At 38.0% G+C, this 20,727-nt stretch overlaps 1 protein-coding gene across 1 annotated transcript in view; it reads right to left on the reverse strand.

Annotated features, from left to right (window-relative positions):
* Window positions 1-5,942: 5,942 nt before the first annotated feature.
* The window catches only part of EXOC2 (exocyst complex component 2), a 120,512-nt gene continuing 105,727 nt past the window's right edge, over window positions 5,943-20,727 (reverse strand). The window contains exons 23-27 of the mRNA XM_075493938.1: window positions 17,763-17,818; window positions 14,474-14,596; window positions 12,074-12,135; window positions 10,163-10,222; window positions 5,943-7,907 (exon numbers count right to left, since the gene is read on the reverse strand). Coding sequence (XP_075350053.1) covers window positions 7,814-7,907; window positions 10,163-10,222; window positions 12,074-12,135; window positions 14,474-14,596; window positions 17,763-17,818 — 395 coding nt within the window. The 3' untranslated portion in view covers window positions 5,943-7,813. The remainder of the gene's footprint in view (window positions 7,908-10,162; window positions 10,223-12,073; window positions 12,136-14,473; window positions 14,597-17,762; window positions 17,819-20,727) is intronic.

The following is a 20,727-nucleotide window of genomic DNA, read 5'->3' on the forward strand; positions in this document are numbered from 1 at the left end:
GGGCACAGGAGGAGCTCAGCTTAGGGCTGCAGTTACGTTTCAGGTGTGAGCAGGATGCCTGTAGGTAACCAGCAGTACTCGACTGCAGGCAGCTGCAGGCAGGTACACCCCCCCCCCCCAAAACGCAATGGTAACCAGGCGTGTGCCTACCATGTTGAGGACACACAGGCAAGGAGATGCAGTGTTGTACTCCTGCTCTTCACCTGCTGGTTTTTGCCTACATCCCATCTTAGGTGCCAAAATCTGCTTGTGAAGCCAGGCATATAAAATTACAGGATCAGTGCTGGAAAAGTAAATACACGAGTTCTGATGTGCTATGAAAAGGGTCCCCAAGTACATTCAGGAGGCTGGATTGAAGTATGATAGGATTAACACAGTTCAGATGGGTCTGTCTAGCAAGTGCTCTTAGGAGAAAAATACATACATACAGAACATATTGTACTGGCACACAGCGTCCCGAGGGAGCGGAGTTTATTGAGGTTCAAAAAGTGATTCAACATTCACATGTGCGGGACCCTCAGAAAAATTGTGTATTTTGCTCATGAACTAATCCATGAACTACCTGGGTTTGCAAAGCAGTCACTGATTATGTGAGCTAGAAGTCAGCTTTCCTGTTTGACACAACACTTAAATAATTGCCCCAAAAGGATAATCTGGGCAATGCTGCTGCACAAGGGTAAAACGTGCCTCCGAGAGATATTTTCTGCAGAGATTGTACCCGGATTAGGCCAGTTGTGTTGCTGACTTTGGAAGTCACAAAACATAGAATAGATTTTATCCTTGTGAGACAGAAAATTTTGCTGGGGTTTGTTTTATTCAGTTGTGTAGAATGTTAATTCTTACAGAGAAACATCTTGCCTTCTGCACCGAGGTATCACCTTCTCTTGCTCTCCAGCATCAGTGGGCGGAGATGTCTGAAGGGACGTGGATGGAGATTCCCTTCCCTGCGCAGGCTGTACTGAAGAGGGTTACAACAGGTGTCTACCAACATTTTTTACCCCAATGGTTCAGAGCTCTCTGGTCTCTAAATTTTCAAATTTATGTCTGCCCATATTTATGTCAGGTTCTAAAAATAAGTAGCACCGTTAACATTTTGAATTTTAATTATCTACTGAATATCTGAAAAGATAAGCTGGAAGGGGAAGCCCCTCTGCGAGCAGAAGTACGATCTAGTTAAATGAGTGAAATTTATCAGAAAAAATGAGTAATGAGCAATGAGGAAGACTGTCTCATTTTGCTAATTTTACTTTATAAATTATCTGATTTGACATTCTGTGCTAAAAATCTGCTTATGAACCAAGAAAAGCGAGGGACGTACTCCACTTGGTTGAAGCAGAATCTGTGGCCACAAAAATTTTGCTGCATTAGTACTGCAGCATGAAACCCCCTGCCACCAAAATGAAGACTCTTGTGGTTTTTTCTAGATCACCATGTATCTAGAAATAGCTAGGTGCACTGGGCTTCAGGTTTGAGTCTACGCAGAGCCTCCTGGTTATCTGCAGTCACATCACAACTGCATTAATTTAACTGCACAGGTGTCATAATGCACAGAAGTGCTAAGCAAAGTTGTCCTTCCCCCTCCCTGCACCCCTAAGCCCATTTCAGGAATGAAGGAAAAGTAATTCTTAATCCTTCACTTGTATTTAGTACATTTTTAATGAGCTATATTGAGACTATCAGCCCATTTTATTTAGGCGCTTTTGCCTGGGACTGGCAATGAACTTTTAATACTAAAGTTATTTCAGAAGAAAGAGGCGAAAGGGTGCCAAAATAGGCTATAAAACTAAGCATGTGTTAATAGCATCTGTTACAAATAAGGCTGGATTCCACTTTCCATTGTCTTACTCCTTTTTCCTCAAGTTGTTTAAATTTTCCAATTCAAAAGGAATTTGGCTGACGATTTCCCTTACTTGGTCCTGACCTCAAGGAGGGCTGCTTGCAGAAGAGTTGTACAAAATCTACTACAAGCCTTTAAATAGTGAGGGCATGAGAGAAAAGGAACATAGACGTCTTCTGGGATGTTCAGACTAGAAAAAAATAGGTGCAATAAAGGAGCACCCCCAGTCCTCCTCCCCATTTGATCGCAAAAATAAACCGCAGCAGATCCGTAGCGCTGCTACTCCAAAAGCAGCGACCTTCCCTCGCTGTTCCGTGCAATGATAAATGTCGCAAACTGTCATTTAAGTTACTCACCAACACACATTATTTTAAAGGACTTCAAGGGTGCATTGATGACTCTCCAAATGAAAGCCCCCTTGGACTGTCAAGTAATACTGAAAGAAGTATATAATCTACATGATAAACACCTTGTTCTGAAATAAATATACCATTTGGGACATGCTCTCTTAATGTCTTAATTAAAAGACAAGCTTGAGTCTGAAGCTCAAACAGCACAGAGAGAAAGGGAGCTGAATTGCACAAATCTCCTCTTTAACCTGTGGCAGCACTGTATAAAAACAGAACTTAAAAAAGGTGAAGACAGAAATGGCTATCAGGTTCCCCAATGAAACTGTGTTCCCTGTTATTCCCAGTTTCCCTTTTATTTCATGCCAAAACCACTCTAGTACGCACTGCAAAGTCAGAAAACAAGCTGTCAACCACATGAAGCCAAAATACTCTTAACACGTAACACAGCTCGTGCAAAATTATTTTTGCCTATAATTAACCATCTAGCATTTTTTTATGGCTTCCTTTAACAACGTTAAAAGAAACAATGTCGTCTTAACACTGCAGAAGCAGTCTTAACTCTACAAACATCCTAATGTGTGCACACTTAATACTAACATCTAATACAGAAGAACAGGAAAACTGCTAAAGAGGAGGTAGCAGGTAAATTGAACCATCTCTTTATCAGTATATGGACAGGGTGGAACGTAACTAGGGATAAATATTCAAGCAGGATTTTTTGTCGTTTTTTTTTCCTTAAATTGTAAACCCACTAGATTCTCTCCTAAAAATCTTTTAAACAAATTTACAAGTTACAATGGTTTTTATTTTCTTTTTTTTGCCTAAGGGTTGTCACCCAGAACTCCTCCAGGTACATGGCTAGGCCAGAAATGCCAAAAGACCAAAGGACCAAAGTCCTATTTGAAGTCTATCATCACATTTAACAAATCCCCAAATATTTCAACCTACCTGGAAGCCTGACTAATTCAAAACGTATTTGTGTCTTACTAGTTAAATAATGCATGCGCTGTTGCCTGTTTTGACAGTAGTCACAGCCTATTACTAACTCCTGATTGATGCTAGAATTTTAAGTGCCATGCAGAAACTACAATTCCTAACAGTCCGAAACAGATTGCAGACGTTATATACCTCAGAGGTCCCTCTTTCTGTCCCAGGATAAGATGCACCCGATCAATCAGATCCAGAGAGCCAGAGCTTTACAATGTTAAAGATCCAGGTGTGAATTTTGAATCTCAGGTTTCAGCAGGAGCACTGCTTTCATTTTTCAGTTTCGATGTATTCTGATGAGGTTAAGGATCTTTTCCTTCTAATTTTTAGAGATACTATAGACTGAAAAGAGCAAAATAGCAGTATGTTTATAGTGTGCAAAACATGTAAACCTCCTCATTGCTAGCGAGTCCAGACACCTATTTGGACACAAAGATCAGTATTTGCATCCATTGATACAATTAATATTGTATCAATTAATATTCTTAGGAAAATCACAGCACTTCAAGAGTATTTTAGCAGGACAGGTCCAAAGAAGTTGGCTGGAGTTGACTCAAATATGGTCTGGCAGCAGGTTTGGAAGTATAAATCCCCTGTGTGGCATTGTCTCTGACGATTGTGTGTAACCATGGCAAAAGATTTTTGTCTTGACGTTTCCTTCTTCACAAGGCCAAAATTGTACCTAGGAAATTGCAACCTTCCACCTTCTCTTGGATTAGAAACAGAAAATGCCTATCACTACATTTGAAGTTAAAAAGGAGTTAAATTTGTGAATATTTTTTTATGATATATTTCCTAGGGCTTTGCCTAGCTAAGTGTTAGAGGTTTGCAGGTGAGGGACTTTCTGCATGTCATTTAGTCGGCTCAGCAGTCAGAGCTCCATGAAATTCTTCTATCATAATCATTTTTTTAAAACATTAATCACCATTACACCTTCCTTTATATCAACAATCAATTTTTCTTGTTTTTTCTGAACATACGTAAGAGTATTTTTAACTCAAGTAGGATCAGAATAAGCAATTACTAAGTTTATCTTTCAGCTCCATGCTCTGTGCAGTATTACGCTAGTTTTTATGGCTCTATTCTATCTGCATCTCCCTACTTACCAATACAGCCACAGCAACATGGTGTTACTTCAGAAACGTTTCTTAGTTCTGGATGGCAAAAGGCTGTCTGGGTAGAAAGCAAAAGAAAAATCTCACCTTCAACATAAAGTACCCTCTCTTCAGGAAGATGCAATAGCTTTGTCAAAGGTTGGGAGACCACACCTACTTTTTACAAGCCAACAGTCACACATTATCGCTGCAGCCAAGTGTCCCTACAAAGCATAACTCTGCAGCACTCGCAGCGTGGATTTCTCATTTCCTTCTCTGTTGCCATACAGTGAAATTAAACTGGTTGGGGTCCTGAGTCTTTTTATGCAAGTAGAGGAAGATGCAAGGGGTTTAGCCCATGGAATACAACGTCCGCGATCCTCAAGACAGGCACACGTGCACAACATCTGAAGGAGATCTGAGCAAGTAGTCTCATGTCTATTCATACACTTGAAATTCAGCACATGCATGAAACTCAGCAGGACTATGGTTCTTTTTATATTTTTAAACTCTCTAAGTGGCTTTTTAAAAGCTAGAGGAAGGTGTTCAACAATGATGCACTATGAGCACATTTCATAAACACATTTTCTAAAGAATATCAAGTAAAAAAAAAACCCAAACATTTTGTGGGTGAGAAGGGGCAGGATTTCTTCATTGTTTCATGCTACTTATTTGATCTATTTCATTAACACCCAGGCATGTAATGATTTTTTCCCTATTTTTTCCCCCATCATTTTACTGGGGGATTTAAATATTTTTTCTGTGTCCCTCCCATTACATTGATACAGCATTTGCTTTTTGTTACGTCTTTGCCTACCTCCTGAACTACTCAGGACCATTCAAAATAAATGTTCAAAATACAATACTAGGCAAAAGCCTCAACATCTCCAGAGGCTGAATATCTCAAGACAGCATATTACGGCGGAATTTTCCTATAAGTCTTCACCTACTTTTAGCAAGATATATTTTACAGCCTTATTACTTCCTAAATTTTTCTCTTAAATGAAATAAAAACCTGGAGAGATTTATTTCTCAACTTTTTTTCCCAGTCTGTATTGATTTTAGATTTTTCTAGAGGTTTAAAGTTCATGTAATAATTCACTTTATTTTCTGTTGTACTGTTTTCAGCATTTACCTTTGCTTTAAATGTCAGAGCCTTTCACTTCTGTTACTTTGATTTCCTTGCTGCCTCTCTTTTCTCTGCAAGCCCTAACTGATTGTGTATTTTGGTGTGGTCTCCCCATCTTTTTCCACTTCCAATAATATTTTTTAAAGTCTCATTGCATCTTTGAACAGTTTGGGTTTTTTTTTTTCTTTTGCAAAAACCACACTGACCACTTCTTGTTTTTTTGTAATCTTCTTTTCAGAGGAACTGGAGCCTGGTGTATGTTGGCTATGAAGTCTCGGCAGTCCCAACTCTCCTTCCATGCAAAGGGATTCCAGTACATCCTGTTGCAGCATGATGCTCACCAACTTCCTTAATTCCACCAACTGGATTTATTGAAATCCAGTGCTCTGACGTGACTGTGAGCATTTATTTCGTATCAGGTTGAATATTTTGAGCCCTTACACATTATTCTCTTTTTTGCTGTCAATGACATGTTCTGAAGTGTTATTTCAGAAAGGCAACTAAACACAAACATCTGACTTCAGGTTTTAAAGACAAGCAACAAGCTGTTGTAACAGAAAAGGAGTAAGAGAATGGTGTTACAATAGAGAGATGCCTGAATATATATTAATTCAGTACAGATGATAAAATGCTTTCAATACTTAGGAACATGTCTGATACAAGTGTAGAAAATGTAGACTGGCAAAATCCATAAAGAAATCACATTTCTTGGAAAGTGAGGAATTCAAGAAGAGCTTATGACCATCTTTCTTAGTATTTTATTATTCTGAAGCAAAATCCTTTACAGATTGAGCTAACTGGATGACTATTTCAGTTAATACCAGCAGCTGAGACTATGACCAGTTTAGAATGGACAACATTTAACAAAACAACATTGCTCCAGGTGTTTAATGATTCACCCTGAAAGCCAATAATGACATATATTTGAAGTTTCAAACTTCCATTCAACATGCTATTACTACTTACACACAATTTTTTTTTAATGAGTAAATACATGTGCATCAAGCTGTTTCTTCAGTATTTCATATTACAGGAACTGTACGCTGTATTTTTAAAGCATGTAACTGAACTGGCAAAAGAAAACAGTTGACATTAAAAAATTGTTTGAAAACTCAGTGCAATGTTTCAGAAAAGTCCCACTTAAAATGACTGTAAATACAGAAAGAATACATTATTACTGCATGATTTACTTGCAAGTCATGATTTCAGTTATAAAATTAAACCCACTCCTCAGGCCCCCAGAACAAGACCACTTTCTATTAGTTGCTCTCGTTACAGCTTCCTGCATCTTGTATCGTAAGTCCCAAAATGAAAGTCAGTGTCAAATCTTCCCTGTTGGGAAGATGGTTCTTGATCTTTGTGTAACTATATCTTAATGGCAGCAAAATAGTTCTTTCCGCCTGAATCCCTATTCCCCTCCACACAAATTCAATAACTGGTGGTGAAAAGAGGACTGACTAACAAGAAGGAAGAGGAAGACAGTGGTAGTAAGCCTGTAAGAACAAGAAAAGACAAGAAGAGTAAGAAGGAAGCAGCAAAACCAATGACATACTGTGCTCCTCCTTACTTCTATGCGAGAGGCTATTAACTATTTTACTCCTTAACACCAAAGAATATTTTACTTGAACATTTTTTTTTTTTTAATTTCTACTAATCTTATAAACTTGGAGCGCTTTTCTGTTAATTGCCAATGAAAGGAGAGCTTATTTCAAATGTGAAGGTTATCATCAATAGTCCAAGAGAGGCAGGAACATGTTTAATTAAAAAAGAAGCAAGAAAGTAAGAGCCTCCCAAGAAATCAGACCTGTGACCACTAAAACTGTAGATGATAACAGAAAAAAAAAAGTGATAATTTTTAAATGCAAAAGAAGCAGTATCCCTCTCCATATTGTGTCTGAACACTGATTAGTCAGCTGTATGTAGTAATGTTTGTTACATACTTCTCAATAGTTTATAGAAGTTGAGTCTTCCAGTCACTTACATCAGTATCACTCTACATCTAGAAAGTAACAGATTGATACACTAAACAACATGAGTAATACTCAAATTTAAGGTGACATTTGCTAAAAATACATTTCAATGTATTTTTAACAAATGAAACTGAGATTGCAGCACACCAATGAATATTTCTTCATGAACATACACTCTTCTTGGCTGTAGGTAAGTGAAATTGGCTTAATCCCCTCCACAGAATGAAATACGGTAGACAGAAAACCATTTTATCAAGGTATTTATGACTAGAAGTCTCAACTCAGCAGGATACCCCATACAATTACTCAGAGAGTTGTATCTCAATTTCTTTTTCAGTGAAATTCCTTTTGTTTTCTTCAGTCTTCAAAGGAATTGAAGAAGTACAGAAAAAATGGGTGATGTTTAAGCACATTTGTCTTTTGAGTTGCCTGCATCTTGTTGTTGTCTATGTTTTCATCATTGCTGTTGAAGAGGCTTGAAAACAGGTTAGCTGCAAGTGCATGCTGCTTTTAAATTTGTTTAGTAATTCTTCTAGTAACCTGTAAAAGAAAATAGTTACAACTTTGGCAGATTTGGAAAAGGGAACAATTACCAAAAGTTTTGGCTATTCTGTCTGTGACTTCCGGTACGTTGCCTGCTTAAATAAAGGGCCTAAAATTGGATCTATTCAAATATCTGAATATTATAGATACTTAGAAGTATACCAAGTGTGTCAGGATGATCTGTAGCCAGAGGAGGACTTAGCCACAGAGATTTTATCAAGATGATAAAATAGCCCTTTATATGGCTTTCCTTCCAGATAAGGATCATCATATTGAGAAACATATTTGCAAAACACAATGGCAAAAGGACTGGTAGAGCGCGTCATAAGATACCTCTGTAAGGAAAATCCAGAAACTGCCAGACTACGTACCATAAACCCAGTATCCCTTATCAAGGCTATGGCTTTTTGCGTGTAGCTGAATTGCTAATTTCAGTTCTCCAACTTGTCTTTGGAAGGTATTTTGTAGATTTCTCTTAAGTATCATGGCTGAAAGATCAGAGATGGTATGACTGTTCTAGAAGAAACATTAATTCACTGGCAACCACATGTTTTTGTCCTTTATAGATAACAAACTAAGTATGAGTTCATTTTGGAGCATAACAATGGTTCATTTACATCTACATAGCTGCCAAGAAGGTACTTGGTGCCGTGGATAATATTTATTATAATCCACAAACTACAGGTGTAGGACCAATGGTGTTGATGGCTCTGTTGTAGGAGATATTTATTGTAACAGTGGAGATGCGTTATGGAGTTTTACAGTCTTGCCTGTGTGTTTTATTTTCCCCGTATTCTAGGGAAGAATGTGTTCTCCAAACTTTTTGCTCTATTTCAAAAACAAGCTAGATAGGGCAGACACGTATCACCTCAACTTTTTGGCAAGCTGTGATTATTGAACAGCCAGTAACAGAAGAAACTATACGGTTAAAAACACCCAAACAAACCCCAAAACAACAACTTGAACCACAAAATCAGTATCTGCTTCCTCAGCAGGTCCTCTGGAAGATGACTATGGCCACATTCATCATTTAGTATCATAGTAATGACTGTGAATGAACAGAAATGAACAGCTCTAAATCAGTGCACAAATGTGTGTTATTTTACACAAATACATGTAGGTTACAATCAGTTGCCTGGAATGATGACAATTGTGGTGTAACAACCTGCAAAACAGAACAAGTTTTGCACTGTCTGGGGCTCAGAACTCCGAGACAGATGTAAAAATTATGCAGTTCTTGATTGTCATCTGTCCCATGAAGGTCAAATGCTTGTGACTAAATGAAGAAAAAAAAAATTCTACAGGTGTTTCGGAAACTCTGAGTTGAAAGAACTCTCCTTACTCAAAACTGATTCCTATCTTTAATAAAGCATAAGAGCTAAGTAAGGCAAGGAGGTATCTTTAGACTTCTTGTGGCTAGTGAGGAGTAGGTTTGAATATACAGACAAAGGACATCTGAAGAAGGCACAGTCTGCAGATCACGGGCTGCACAAACAGTCTCTTCATGTGTCTACAAAATATTCTAAATTGTGACTGTTAAGTTCAAACTGATTTGATGCAGTTCAGTTCCTGAAAGTACCGTAATACCCATCTCAAGTTCTAAACATCTATACTTATACTAATATACTCATTACAAATCCATCCTAGTCCTACCTACTACTCTTTATTAAGCTATGCCTGTAAAACAGACTACCAATACTAGGCTGGATGCAGCAAAGCAGCTTGGTTGTCAAAGGTTGCTACGGTAGGGAAGGAGGAACCCAAAACTACTCCTCCTGATGTTAAGAAAGAACCACAGACCCTTCTTTCTTGTTTTTAAAATTAAACAGGCCAGTTTTGAGAGTTCCCCATATATCAGCTAGCAAATGCTTGAACTTCATTCCTTGGCCAGTTTTTGTATTGCTGCTAAATTCTGTAAGACAAGACAACGGACCTCACAGAAACTTTAAGATTAAGAAGGAAGGCTAAAATAGACTGAAATTACAAAATAAATACAAAGCTACATTGAACTGATAAGACTAGGATGGGCAAGAGGGTTATGCCACACAACCATCGGCTCTTCTGTGTAATTTAATAGGCCATGATGAACAAGGGCTTAGCTTATTCTTAACTCTGTCCAAAGAGGCTTCTGCTCCGTAACTCAGAAGGGTCAAATACGGTGAACATTAACCCTATAACAAAGTTCTGATACAAAAGTAAAAAGCAATAGCTCCAGAGACCAGAAAGGAGACAAGAAGGTGCATTATACTCACTTTTTGTCAGTTCCACTTGAGAGCTGAGGCAAGGCTTCCAAAGCCTGCTTAAAGCTCGAGCTGTAAGGAAAACAAAACTACTCATATTCCACTGGTACAAGTTGCAGCATTCACAGTTTCTCTCTATAAATTCCATGGAGAGATGATATATTTTATCCATTCTCATTTCAATAAATTAACTTGAGACCTGACATTCATGCGCTAATTGAACATAAAGTGGTCATGGGTTCAAGCAGGTCTCTTGACACTCCTAATGTGATGTATACTATACATCATCAGCAAATGTTAAATCAGCAGCTGATTTAAGACTGCGCTTGACATCCTGGACTCTTCAAGAATTACAGATAGTTGCCAGCCTGCCTTCTGCCTCAAACTAAGTGACAATCAGAGCATGAAGCACAGATAAAACATTGATTTTGACTTTCTGTGCTCAGCAGACAGGTCATTGCATTCTCCCCTACAGAAGGGGGCCTACAGAGAGAATTACAGTAGGTTTGCATTGAGGTAGTGTAGATTCATAGAATAATTTAGGTTGGAAGGGACCTCTGGAGGTCTTCAGGTCCAACCCCCCTCTCAAAGTAGGGCCAACTTTGAGGTTAGAGGAGGTTTCTTGGGGCATTATCCAGTCAAGTTTTGAGTAACTCCAAAGATGGGGTTTCCACCCCTCTCTGGGCAACAGATGTGGAACAGAAGTGCAGGGAACGATGCAGGACCTGCACAGATAGGTACAATCTTGTCAGCAAAAGATTAATATATGGTGACTTATGGCAACTACTACTAGTGACAAGTCCAGGAATAAAAAGGCATCTAGGAAGCTCCAGCTCCCAGGGTTCACTGTGCTTTGCCCCTATGCTGATTAGAGACAATACCATTTCCATTTTATCCAATTTGAGCCAGTGCTAAGTAGTTTTCACTTAGAGGTCTTCATCACTATCAGACACTCAGAATAGGGAAGCAAGTCTTTTGAAACGGAATGCAGTGACACCACAGGACAGTATCTGTGACACTATGAAGACACATTAGGCCCTCAAGCCCTGCAATGTCTCCTAAAAATGTTGATTAGGTAAGATGACCAAATTGCCATCTGTGGGAATATGTAATGCCAATCCTAGCAGAAGCGTAGGTAATTAAAATAATGAATGAACCTGCCCATATCCAATCCCCAACATAATCACCTAGAAATTTCAATCAATCAGCTTTACTCAAAACTGCTGACAGCTATCATAGTCTGTTTTTACATGCCTTGACTGCATAAACCACTGATGCTGCTAATGCTTTTCTTTGTCCCTTTATACTAATGCGTGAGTGTGTCCCACACTATGTATATTTGGTCTTGCAGCTCACTGAGAAATGATAAATTGCTGAAAGCCTTTTGAAGACTTTCATTCTAAGAGACAGTGTGAAGCTGAATTCACTTTCCCTGATTAGGTGTGTGGAGAAGGAGTAGGGTATTGTACAAGCTTGTGGAGAGCCCTAATCCTCCATATCCCTATAAGGGGATCCTGCCAGTGTCCAGTTCTGTAGCCTCTCTGATGTGTCTGGCAGGTTCTTTGCCATGTGCTTTATGAGATTGCTGTGAAAAACTGGATAAAACTCAGCAACACTGCTTTTGTCTTGTTTTAGCATCATTTTCCTCAGCAGCTGTACTGCTGTTAAGAAGTTTTACTTTTTTTTTTTAAGTGGCAAATACTAGTTTGTGTCTAAAAATTCAAGTAAAAACAAACAAAACAGTAATTATTTTCTTTCAACTGATAAAACCTTGCTAGTAATCTGTTTTTTGTATATTTACCTAGTATATCACATATTCTATTAGAAGCAAAATTTCTTAATCCTTAATTTACATTATGTACTTTTGCATGTTTACCAAGGATTCCACTACATGGAAAAAACAGACATTACAGCACATCTTACTTGCTTTCAGGTGTTAGGTATACAGCCACGGTATCTCTCAATGCACAGATTTCAAGTCTTGCCTAAAGACAGAAATACAAATATTGAAACAATGACACAATGTCCTTTCCAGTGAATACCAGTGTCCCAAAGCTTCATCTTTTTTAGAGTCAAATATTATTGCACGCTGCAGTTGTAAGCAGCCTTTGCTTTTAACAGTTTGTTTCCTGTATTTTTGGTTGCCACGCTGCTATGTCAGGAGACTGCTAAAAGGAACAATTTCATACTTTTGATTCAAGTCAAATTGTTTCTACGGTCACTATGTAGCAGTCTAAAAACATTGGTTTGTCTCTCAGTAACAGTAATAAATCTTCAATTCTGTTCCATTCCTCCTGTACTGTGATAGAAAGATAGAAGGATGCTACCTTAATTTGTCCTTTTTTTTTTTTTTTTTTTTTTTTTTAAATTAAATACAGTGAGCTTAACTTCTCACAGCATGGCTTGGCCAGGGAGGAATGAAACAAAAGAGCACAAAAATCTGTCAATACACATTTTATTCTTGGTTTTCCTGTTGAATTTATTTTTTTTCCATCAGATGAGGAAGTAGAATGGTTGTGTTCTGCTTCTTGTCTGTCTCCTTGTGGGCACACAAGTTTGGGGATTCTACTCCTGCACTGTACTGTGTGTCTCGGTATTGATTTTCACCTAGGCAAACTATGGTGGAGAATGAACTCAAAGAATAAACAAATTCCATAGATCGTCCTTTAGTGTTTGAAAAGCAATCATTATCATCACAGGTTTTAGATGAAACAGAAATATTCTGCATGTGATCAATACTTTAAGTAATTTCATTTAAAAATATGAAGTGAACTTCATCCAAATTCATATTCCATTCTTCTTCATCATTAAGATAAAATTTAATCCAGTTAGCCATTACAGAAACTGATCTACATTTAGACCCAACTAATATGACATTAATCTTCCAAAACAAAACTTTTTATAATGCAACAGACATCTAATTCCAGTTCTAATGAAAGGCTTTGGCTTTTAGGTCTTCCCCTCATCTCTCCCCTAGGCAGGAAGCCAGCTGAGATTTACGCTTTTTTAGTGCCAGAACTTAGTGGCACAAAATACGACATAGCCACCCACCAATTTTATACTCACAGGAAATGCTTTTCTCACCACAGAATGTTTCACCTCTTTTTGTACGGTGCTCCAAGCTGAACAGCCTTGGACTTTTTGAAGCCCTACATGTAAGATACTGGAGTCTCCTACATTTTAGGAGGTAGCAGTACCATGGGGAAGTGTCACATTCTCAAGTACCACAGCTTAAATAAACATGGTGGAAAGGCAAACCCTGCAAAACTGTGGGTCATGAGATGTGGGAATACAGATTCAGGCTTCTCTTCGGGAATGGGTATTTTTTGATCAGTCTGACCAGGCACAGATCACTCTCACACTGCTGCTGTATGCCAGACAGGATTTTCTATGTTCAGAGGAACAGAAAATGACCACAAGTGACAAATTTACAGAAGGAAGAGAAAATCCTTTCAATTATGGGTTTAGGCAGCAAGTTCATACGATGGTTTGTCTAGTCAAGCAAAAATGATATACGGGTAGCTTTGTTGCTATTCATTGATTTGGTTTTAAATAGGCAGTCAATCTTATTTGGCTGCAATCTTCCTACATTAATTCTCTGACCAATACAATTACTACCAGCAACTAGAAAATAAGGCTTGCAATTGGATAATTATTTTCCCATCATGATGCAAGAATGCTGTCATGTGCAATAAAAATTGGGAATTTGCTCTTCCTGCTTGTTACAGCCATAGCAATCACTGACTCAAAGGGATCTTTTTAAAAAAGATTTTTTTCTTAGAGTCCTTTAAAACTTATCCAATGGTAAGTACAATTACCAGTCCAGCCATAAATGAAGCAGGCAGTGTAAGAGTATCTCTTCTACCCATACTGCAACAAAGCGCTAATGTAGAAATAGTTTAACAGACAAGTGACTAGTTTTGCAAAGACTTGCAAGATCATACTGCATCATATTTTCAAGATTTTAAAATCTCAAAATATCACAAAATTGTTTTTTCTTTTACAGTAGTTTTTTGATGACAGGCTAAAACCAGTATTTAACAACATTTGAAACAGATACCATTATGATGTTTTTTATCTCATAGGAGACAGGTAACCTTTTATGCACTCAGACACAAAGACAACACTAAAATATAGTCAAACCCAAGAACCAGTATCCCAAAGGGTATTCATCCATAAATCTGAAATAGGTTGTACAGTATTCCTTTTTATCTCCTTGCTTTCACTGCTACAATAAATCCAACAAATACACAGATTATACCTCTCTCTGTTATTCTCAGTTTTCTAGATTCAGATGTTTGACAGTACAAAGTATTCAGGTACCTGTAAAGCTCCATTTTTGCTGAAGGATGAAACACACTGCATCAGTCGACTCAGTTCTTCAGAGACTGCTTCTATAACCCTTGACATTACCCGAGGAACTAAGTCTTTGGAAATGGTAAACACCTGATTTTTATGAAAGAAGAATCATAAGCACAACACCTATATTAACAGAAATATTTTCTACAGTAACATTTCAGTAAAAAGCATTAAACATTGTGATTGAAAGGACCACTTCATTTTTATCAATGGACAAAAAAATTTCAAAGCAACTAGAATAGGAAGGATTTCTTTTGATGCTTGTCCTGCACTTTGACAAATCACCTCTGTTAATAGCAATGTTAGCTACATATGTGATAATGACAACTTTCTTGCAATGCCTAAAAGCAGCTAGACTTCAAAATATGTGCTCTCTCGGCTGATGGATGCAGGTAGTCGGGTGGTTGTACATAGACTGCTGTTTTGTACGTAGCACCTTTAATTCAGGGTTGTGTGACTGACCCAATTACACATTCAGCCACTTTTTACCCGTGTAATTTTGCTATTTCTTCTAGAATCCTTTACATTTGACCACTGTCAAATGGCTAGAGTCTTTACACTCTGTGGCAGAGATAAGCCTTTGAAAGTTTGAGAGTATGGCGGTGTAATGGATTTTCATTTAGATTCTTCCACCACTGCCATTTATTAGTTCCCTTGCAAAAACATTACACCTTACTGGTTTTTCCATGCATCGAGACCATCTTTTTAAGTGCTTATTTGTACAACTTTTTAAAGTGGTACTTGGATCCTCTGTTTGAGGTTCAGAATAGCAACTGCAACACAACAGTCACACAAAATTAAACATTAGATCTATGCCTGAAGGAAAGCATGAAGAAACGAATCTTCCTTAAAGGGAGCTTTAAAGAAGTGAGAAATTGTTGGTTAATTAAAAATAATAATAAAAAAAAAGGTATGAATTTTCTACACAGAATTGGGGAAAATGCAGGCCAAGAGGTTGGAATATAGGAGGAAGTGAGATTATAGGTTAGACAGACCAAACTTGTGTCAAGACTTAAAGGGGTGATAAAGCTGCATTAAAACTGCATAGGACTTGGGGAGAAGACACAAGGAACTGAAGATGATGTGACTGGAGTGGAGCAAGAAGCAAAATGAACTGCATAGAGTTTTTAAACACTTCCCTCCAAGATTTCTGCTTTAAAGTGATCTAAAAAAATTTAGTGGAATGATTTTTTGCTAGAATACCTTCGCTTTATGTGAAGTTTAGATCTCATGTCTGACAAGGAAATGTAGTAATTGACAGAGGATATTCATACACATGTGTAAAAGTAAACTAAGGGGGGGAAAAAAGAATGCAAGATTCCTACACAGTTTTCAGTGATTTAAGTAATGAATTATGTATCAGGGATCCCATAAAGCTGACCATTCCAAAAGGCAGGTCTGCACCATAAGCTAAGTACACTGACCACCTATGTATCAGCTATCAGCTGTTATAATTGCTAATTCAAACACGCAACCTGTTTTAACTGTTTTGACCCACAAAAGCTAAGTAAGTGACATACTTAGCTGTACGGTAAGAAAAAAAACAACCAGTAACAATTTGGGAAGGGGTCATCTTATTCAGCAGCAAATATTGCTGAGCAATTCAACACAAACATACCAGGAACACACCCAAAAATCTTCTACTGAGAAGAGAATATTTGTACCCACAACGAGCACTCTTGAAGTTACTATACAGAATCCAGGAAAAAAAAATTCTCAGCAATGGTGAATCATCACAAATTTGCAATAAGAAGCCCTTATTTTGATTTCAGTTAAATTTGAATTCAAAGGTAGAGAAACAATTTTCTTTCCACTTCAGTCCATGCTTGCTGTTCAGCTGATGGTTAATTTTTGCTGTTTCAAACTACAGAAACCTGCAGCCTTGCTAACTAAACTTAAATTTGACCCAGCTTACAGAATTTCACCAGAAAACAGTGGAAATGGGAGTTTCATCTTGACACATGTTTTCATATTTATGTAATATTTCACATCTAGAAATTTATGAGGCAACACTATTTGGGCCAAAATCAGTATCGGTCTCAATGAAGTCAGCAAGGCAGGGCACCTTTCTGCCGTAGCATTTTAACGACTATGCATGTTTACAGGATTAGCTCAGTAAGTCAAATATGCCTTTGAATTTTTTAAAGCCTCTCATTTTCATTTTTATTAATTTCTACTACACTGAAAAACAACATTAAAAATGAATGTCACGTTGGTATATATTTTTGGTGTTGCTTATTCCCTCATTTGGAAGCATTTGGTAAAATCAGCAACGCTTCTGTGAAAACTGCTACAAGTAAATACTGAAATTGAATCAAAAATATTGCAAGTGATATTTAAAGTTTCTGAAAATATTTTAATTTATATGAATCCTTGTAATTTGAGGGGGAATAAAATAAACAAAAACCTCAAGTGAATCTCATCAGATTTTAATTAGATGGAAAAGGTAGAGCAGCCATACTTGTGGTATTTTGAAAAGGAAGAGTGATATTACTACCAATGCTTATACCAGGAGCAATAGTAATCTGGTAACACTCTTCATGATTAGAAGGAAGGAATATGTAGAACAGAGGCTGTAATTTTAAGGACTACAGAAAATTCCTGCATGTTATCACAAAAGGCCAAATAACTGCAGCTCTGCAAGCATATTATTTTAATAATAATATTTTAGTTTTAATATGCACTCCCTATCATAAGCCATTACCTCTCTAAGTATTTCAAACACAATTTATGCTGTACAGAGACTATAAAACTTTCTGGTTTTAGATTTCCACTTTTTATCCTATGTACAAGAATGACATATATTGCCTTTTCACTTCGAGTGGCATATGTTGAACACTTCTTCCAAAGCGAAGCACAAGCTCATTTTCATATGTTGTGGAAAGTAAAGTTAATCAGAGAAAGTTAGCATCATATCTATCTATACATCTCTCTATATATTTAATCTGCATGAAAAGGGAACAATTGAGCTTTAGACTTTGGCTTTCCTCTTCATCAGACAGTGGAAACAAAAAGGTGTAATGGAGTGTTACTGAGGATAAACAGGAACTGTTCATCTCCTTCTGCCATTAAAAAAAGTTAGCAGTTGCATACTTGGTTGGCTAAACTTAACCCAAAGCACCGACATCTATAATGAAGACACTGCAACAGAGCTACAATTTTCAGGGGTGATGAAAGCCAGGATTTACCACGCAACGTACACTGAAATTATTCATATGAATGTAAGCATGAAACAATGTGAAGTTTTTCTCACCTCTGCATGCACAGCAATGATATTCACTAATGCTTCTTTCAAATAGTTTCTGACACCTGGAACAAAACAAACAAGATAATTAATTACTTTCATTCCGTTGTCTCAACAAAGCAATAACATTCTACTGTTCAATACTGTACTTTTTCTTTTCATTCTTTTACTAGCACTTTTGCAATCAGAGGCAGAAAGAGAAAGTTCCATAGCTGCACCACCAGTCTATTTCCTTTTTCAAATCAAATGGAGAAAGGCACATTTCCTTACAGCAAAAGGTTAAAAAAGCCAGCAGGTTCCTGTTTCAGTATTCTTCTTCTCTGGCAATCCAATTTCACCAAATTTGCAATTTAATAAAAACCTAGCATTATTAAAAAATAAATTCTGGATGTCTTGCTAGAATACACATACCATGGCACAGAACATGCACTACAGCTCGATAAGTTCTAAAGAAACAGAGAGGACGAGGGTTTTTCTTTGTATAACAGTCTTCAAGATCTTACTACTTTATCAGCCTCTCTGACTGTAAATTATTATTATAGATAGAAATAGCAAAGACTCTTGTTTCCCTGAAAGTGGTTCAGAAGATATTACTCATGGCAGTTTATAGGAGATGTCATGCCTTAGTAGAAATTTCCTCTTGGGGAGGGTGGAGAAATCAAATATGCATTTTATTTACCAAGCATATGAAATGCTTGTTAATTTATACTAAAAAGGAAATTCTAAACAGAAGGATATCCAGCAGGGTACGCTTTAGTTTGGACAGGCTCTTAGTCCCCTACTCTGCTGTAATTCTGGAGTAACTTCCCAGGCCTGGACTCCAGTTGTGTAAGATCTAAAATAGGCAGAAATCTAAAATTGTCCCATTTGCTTTTCTGGGCACTTCACTTTGTAGGCAAAGGCAAATTAGAAAGCATTTAACTCATTAAAGTATGCATAAATGTTGGAAGTGCAACACAAAGTAATGAGAGACACTTACCGATCCACATGACCTCGACTTCTGATTTCAATTACTCTAGCATGAATCAGAGAAAGTGCAATGACCCCATCACTCTCTTTGGTATATTCAATCAACAGTAAAAGATGAGAATCATGGACAAAGACTGGTGAGACCACACAGCTTAGAGATCACAATGTGATTAAGGCTGCTGTTATAAAAATTACAAAGTGAACCTTTAATCAGTTCATCTTACTTGCTCCACCTTTCCTCAGATAACACCGATGCAGCAACTTAATCCTGCTATGAAAAATAGCTTTAAAAGGAGTTACCCGAGATCAACAAAATGAGTTATTCTATGGGAGAATAGAGTCGTGTCTCACAATTGCCATCTCAGTTGTGCTCATTTTTTTTAACCACTGGTCCCACAACTCGCCTCAAGATCTCGCTTCAAGGATACACTTGTTCTTTCTTACTTAGACAATTATGGACAAACATTTTTATAAGAGTAGGACAAAAGGATGACGGGACCCCACTTGCATGAGGTACGAACACTTTCATTGCCTGCACCTACACTGTGCAACATTATGCAGCCTGGAGTTTAGATTGGAGGGTGCTTTCTGAAGGGCACCACGGGTCCCCTGTGGGAAGTGGGGGTGCTGGGGCGAAAGCTAACGGAGAGATGTTGAACAGTGACTCTTGTTCCAATGTGCAATCAGGATGTAGCTGAGCTCTGCACCCAGGCCCATGAATCAAGACAGTCTCCGTTTCAAAAGTTCATAGCAGAGAGGCAAGCGTCAAAGAAGATTTTACTGCTCTCGCTAAAAGCAGTTTGGTTTCTGAACACACAAAAGAATCAAGACCTTTTTAGAAGGAATGTTCTGTTTTCACTCTGGAAGAGATGTAAATAACTGAAAAAGGTGAAGAAAAGATAAAAGCCTTTCCCCACACATTCCAAAACATCTCTAATGCCTTTTCTCACTATCTTTATTCTTTGCCTTGAAAAATCTCAGTCACTCTTTCCATTTAAACTAAACCAACACGTCAAACAGCATAGTATACTAGGTTGCAAGCTTATAATTTCTTGTCACCTTAGTGATTTTTTGCAACAACGAAGGAAGGGAGGGAGCAATAGAGCAATACCAGAAATTTTATGAAACTGACTTTTTTTTCTCCTCCCCTGTAACCTGCAAAACAAAGTAAGAATGCTACATGCCACTACTTGAACCACACCAAAAGATCACAGGTATATGTGGAAATGCAACACCCCCTTCCTTTTTCCTCTCTACTGTTTTCCTTCTTCTACTTCACTCTGCCCCAGTTTAAATCCTCTGCAGGCTTCATATCACAGAGGACAAAATTTGTATCACATCCCACAAGCAAATGCAACTTGACCAGGTGCCGAACGGTGGTATGCAAATCACATCAAGAGGTACAGGGTGAATTTGGGAGCTGGTTTGCAGTTAACCTCAGGGTGCAAAGTGTTGATTTTGGTCTGCAAACCCATGTGGTATTCAGCTTTTGGCTGCCTACCAGCCTCATCTTGTGACAGTAGGATCTTTCATGTGGAAACAGTGTGTTTTTACTTTTGCACAAATGCCGCCCAAGATTAAGACTTTGACAGTCTCCCTTCTCTGTGGATACCTCGGCACGACCAGAGCACATTCATTAGTCAATCAAAGTTTCCCTCCTGAACTAAGCAGCATTTCTTCGCCCCACCTGATTGATCTCTAATGAAGCATCTCACTCAAACCCTTGTGCAGCTGGGGAGCCCTAATGAAAGTACAGAGAGGGGGCTGCTATGTCAAAGAGAGAGGGCAGGTGTGTGTCCTGCAGCTGGCTGAGCTGGGAAAGTGTTATCAAGGAGGCAAGTGAAAAGCTGGAATGTATAGAGACCAAAGTGGGTGGGTTGTGTAAGAGGATGATGTGGTTCCAAGGAAGAATCCTCATTTCCCACCCATCCCACCTAAACTCCTGAGGTAGCATGCCTCTTCTCATGCATTCATGCAACTTGGCTCAGGATAGGAGCTGCTAATT

The sequence above is a fragment of the Mycteria americana genome, chromosome 2 (assembly GCF_035582795.1).
Source record: "Mycteria americana isolate JAX WOST 10 ecotype Jacksonville Zoo and Gardens chromosome 2, USCA_MyAme_1.0, whole genome shotgun sequence".
Classification (NCBI taxonomy): domain Eukaryota; kingdom Metazoa; phylum Chordata; class Aves; order Ciconiiformes; family Ciconiidae; genus Mycteria; species Mycteria americana.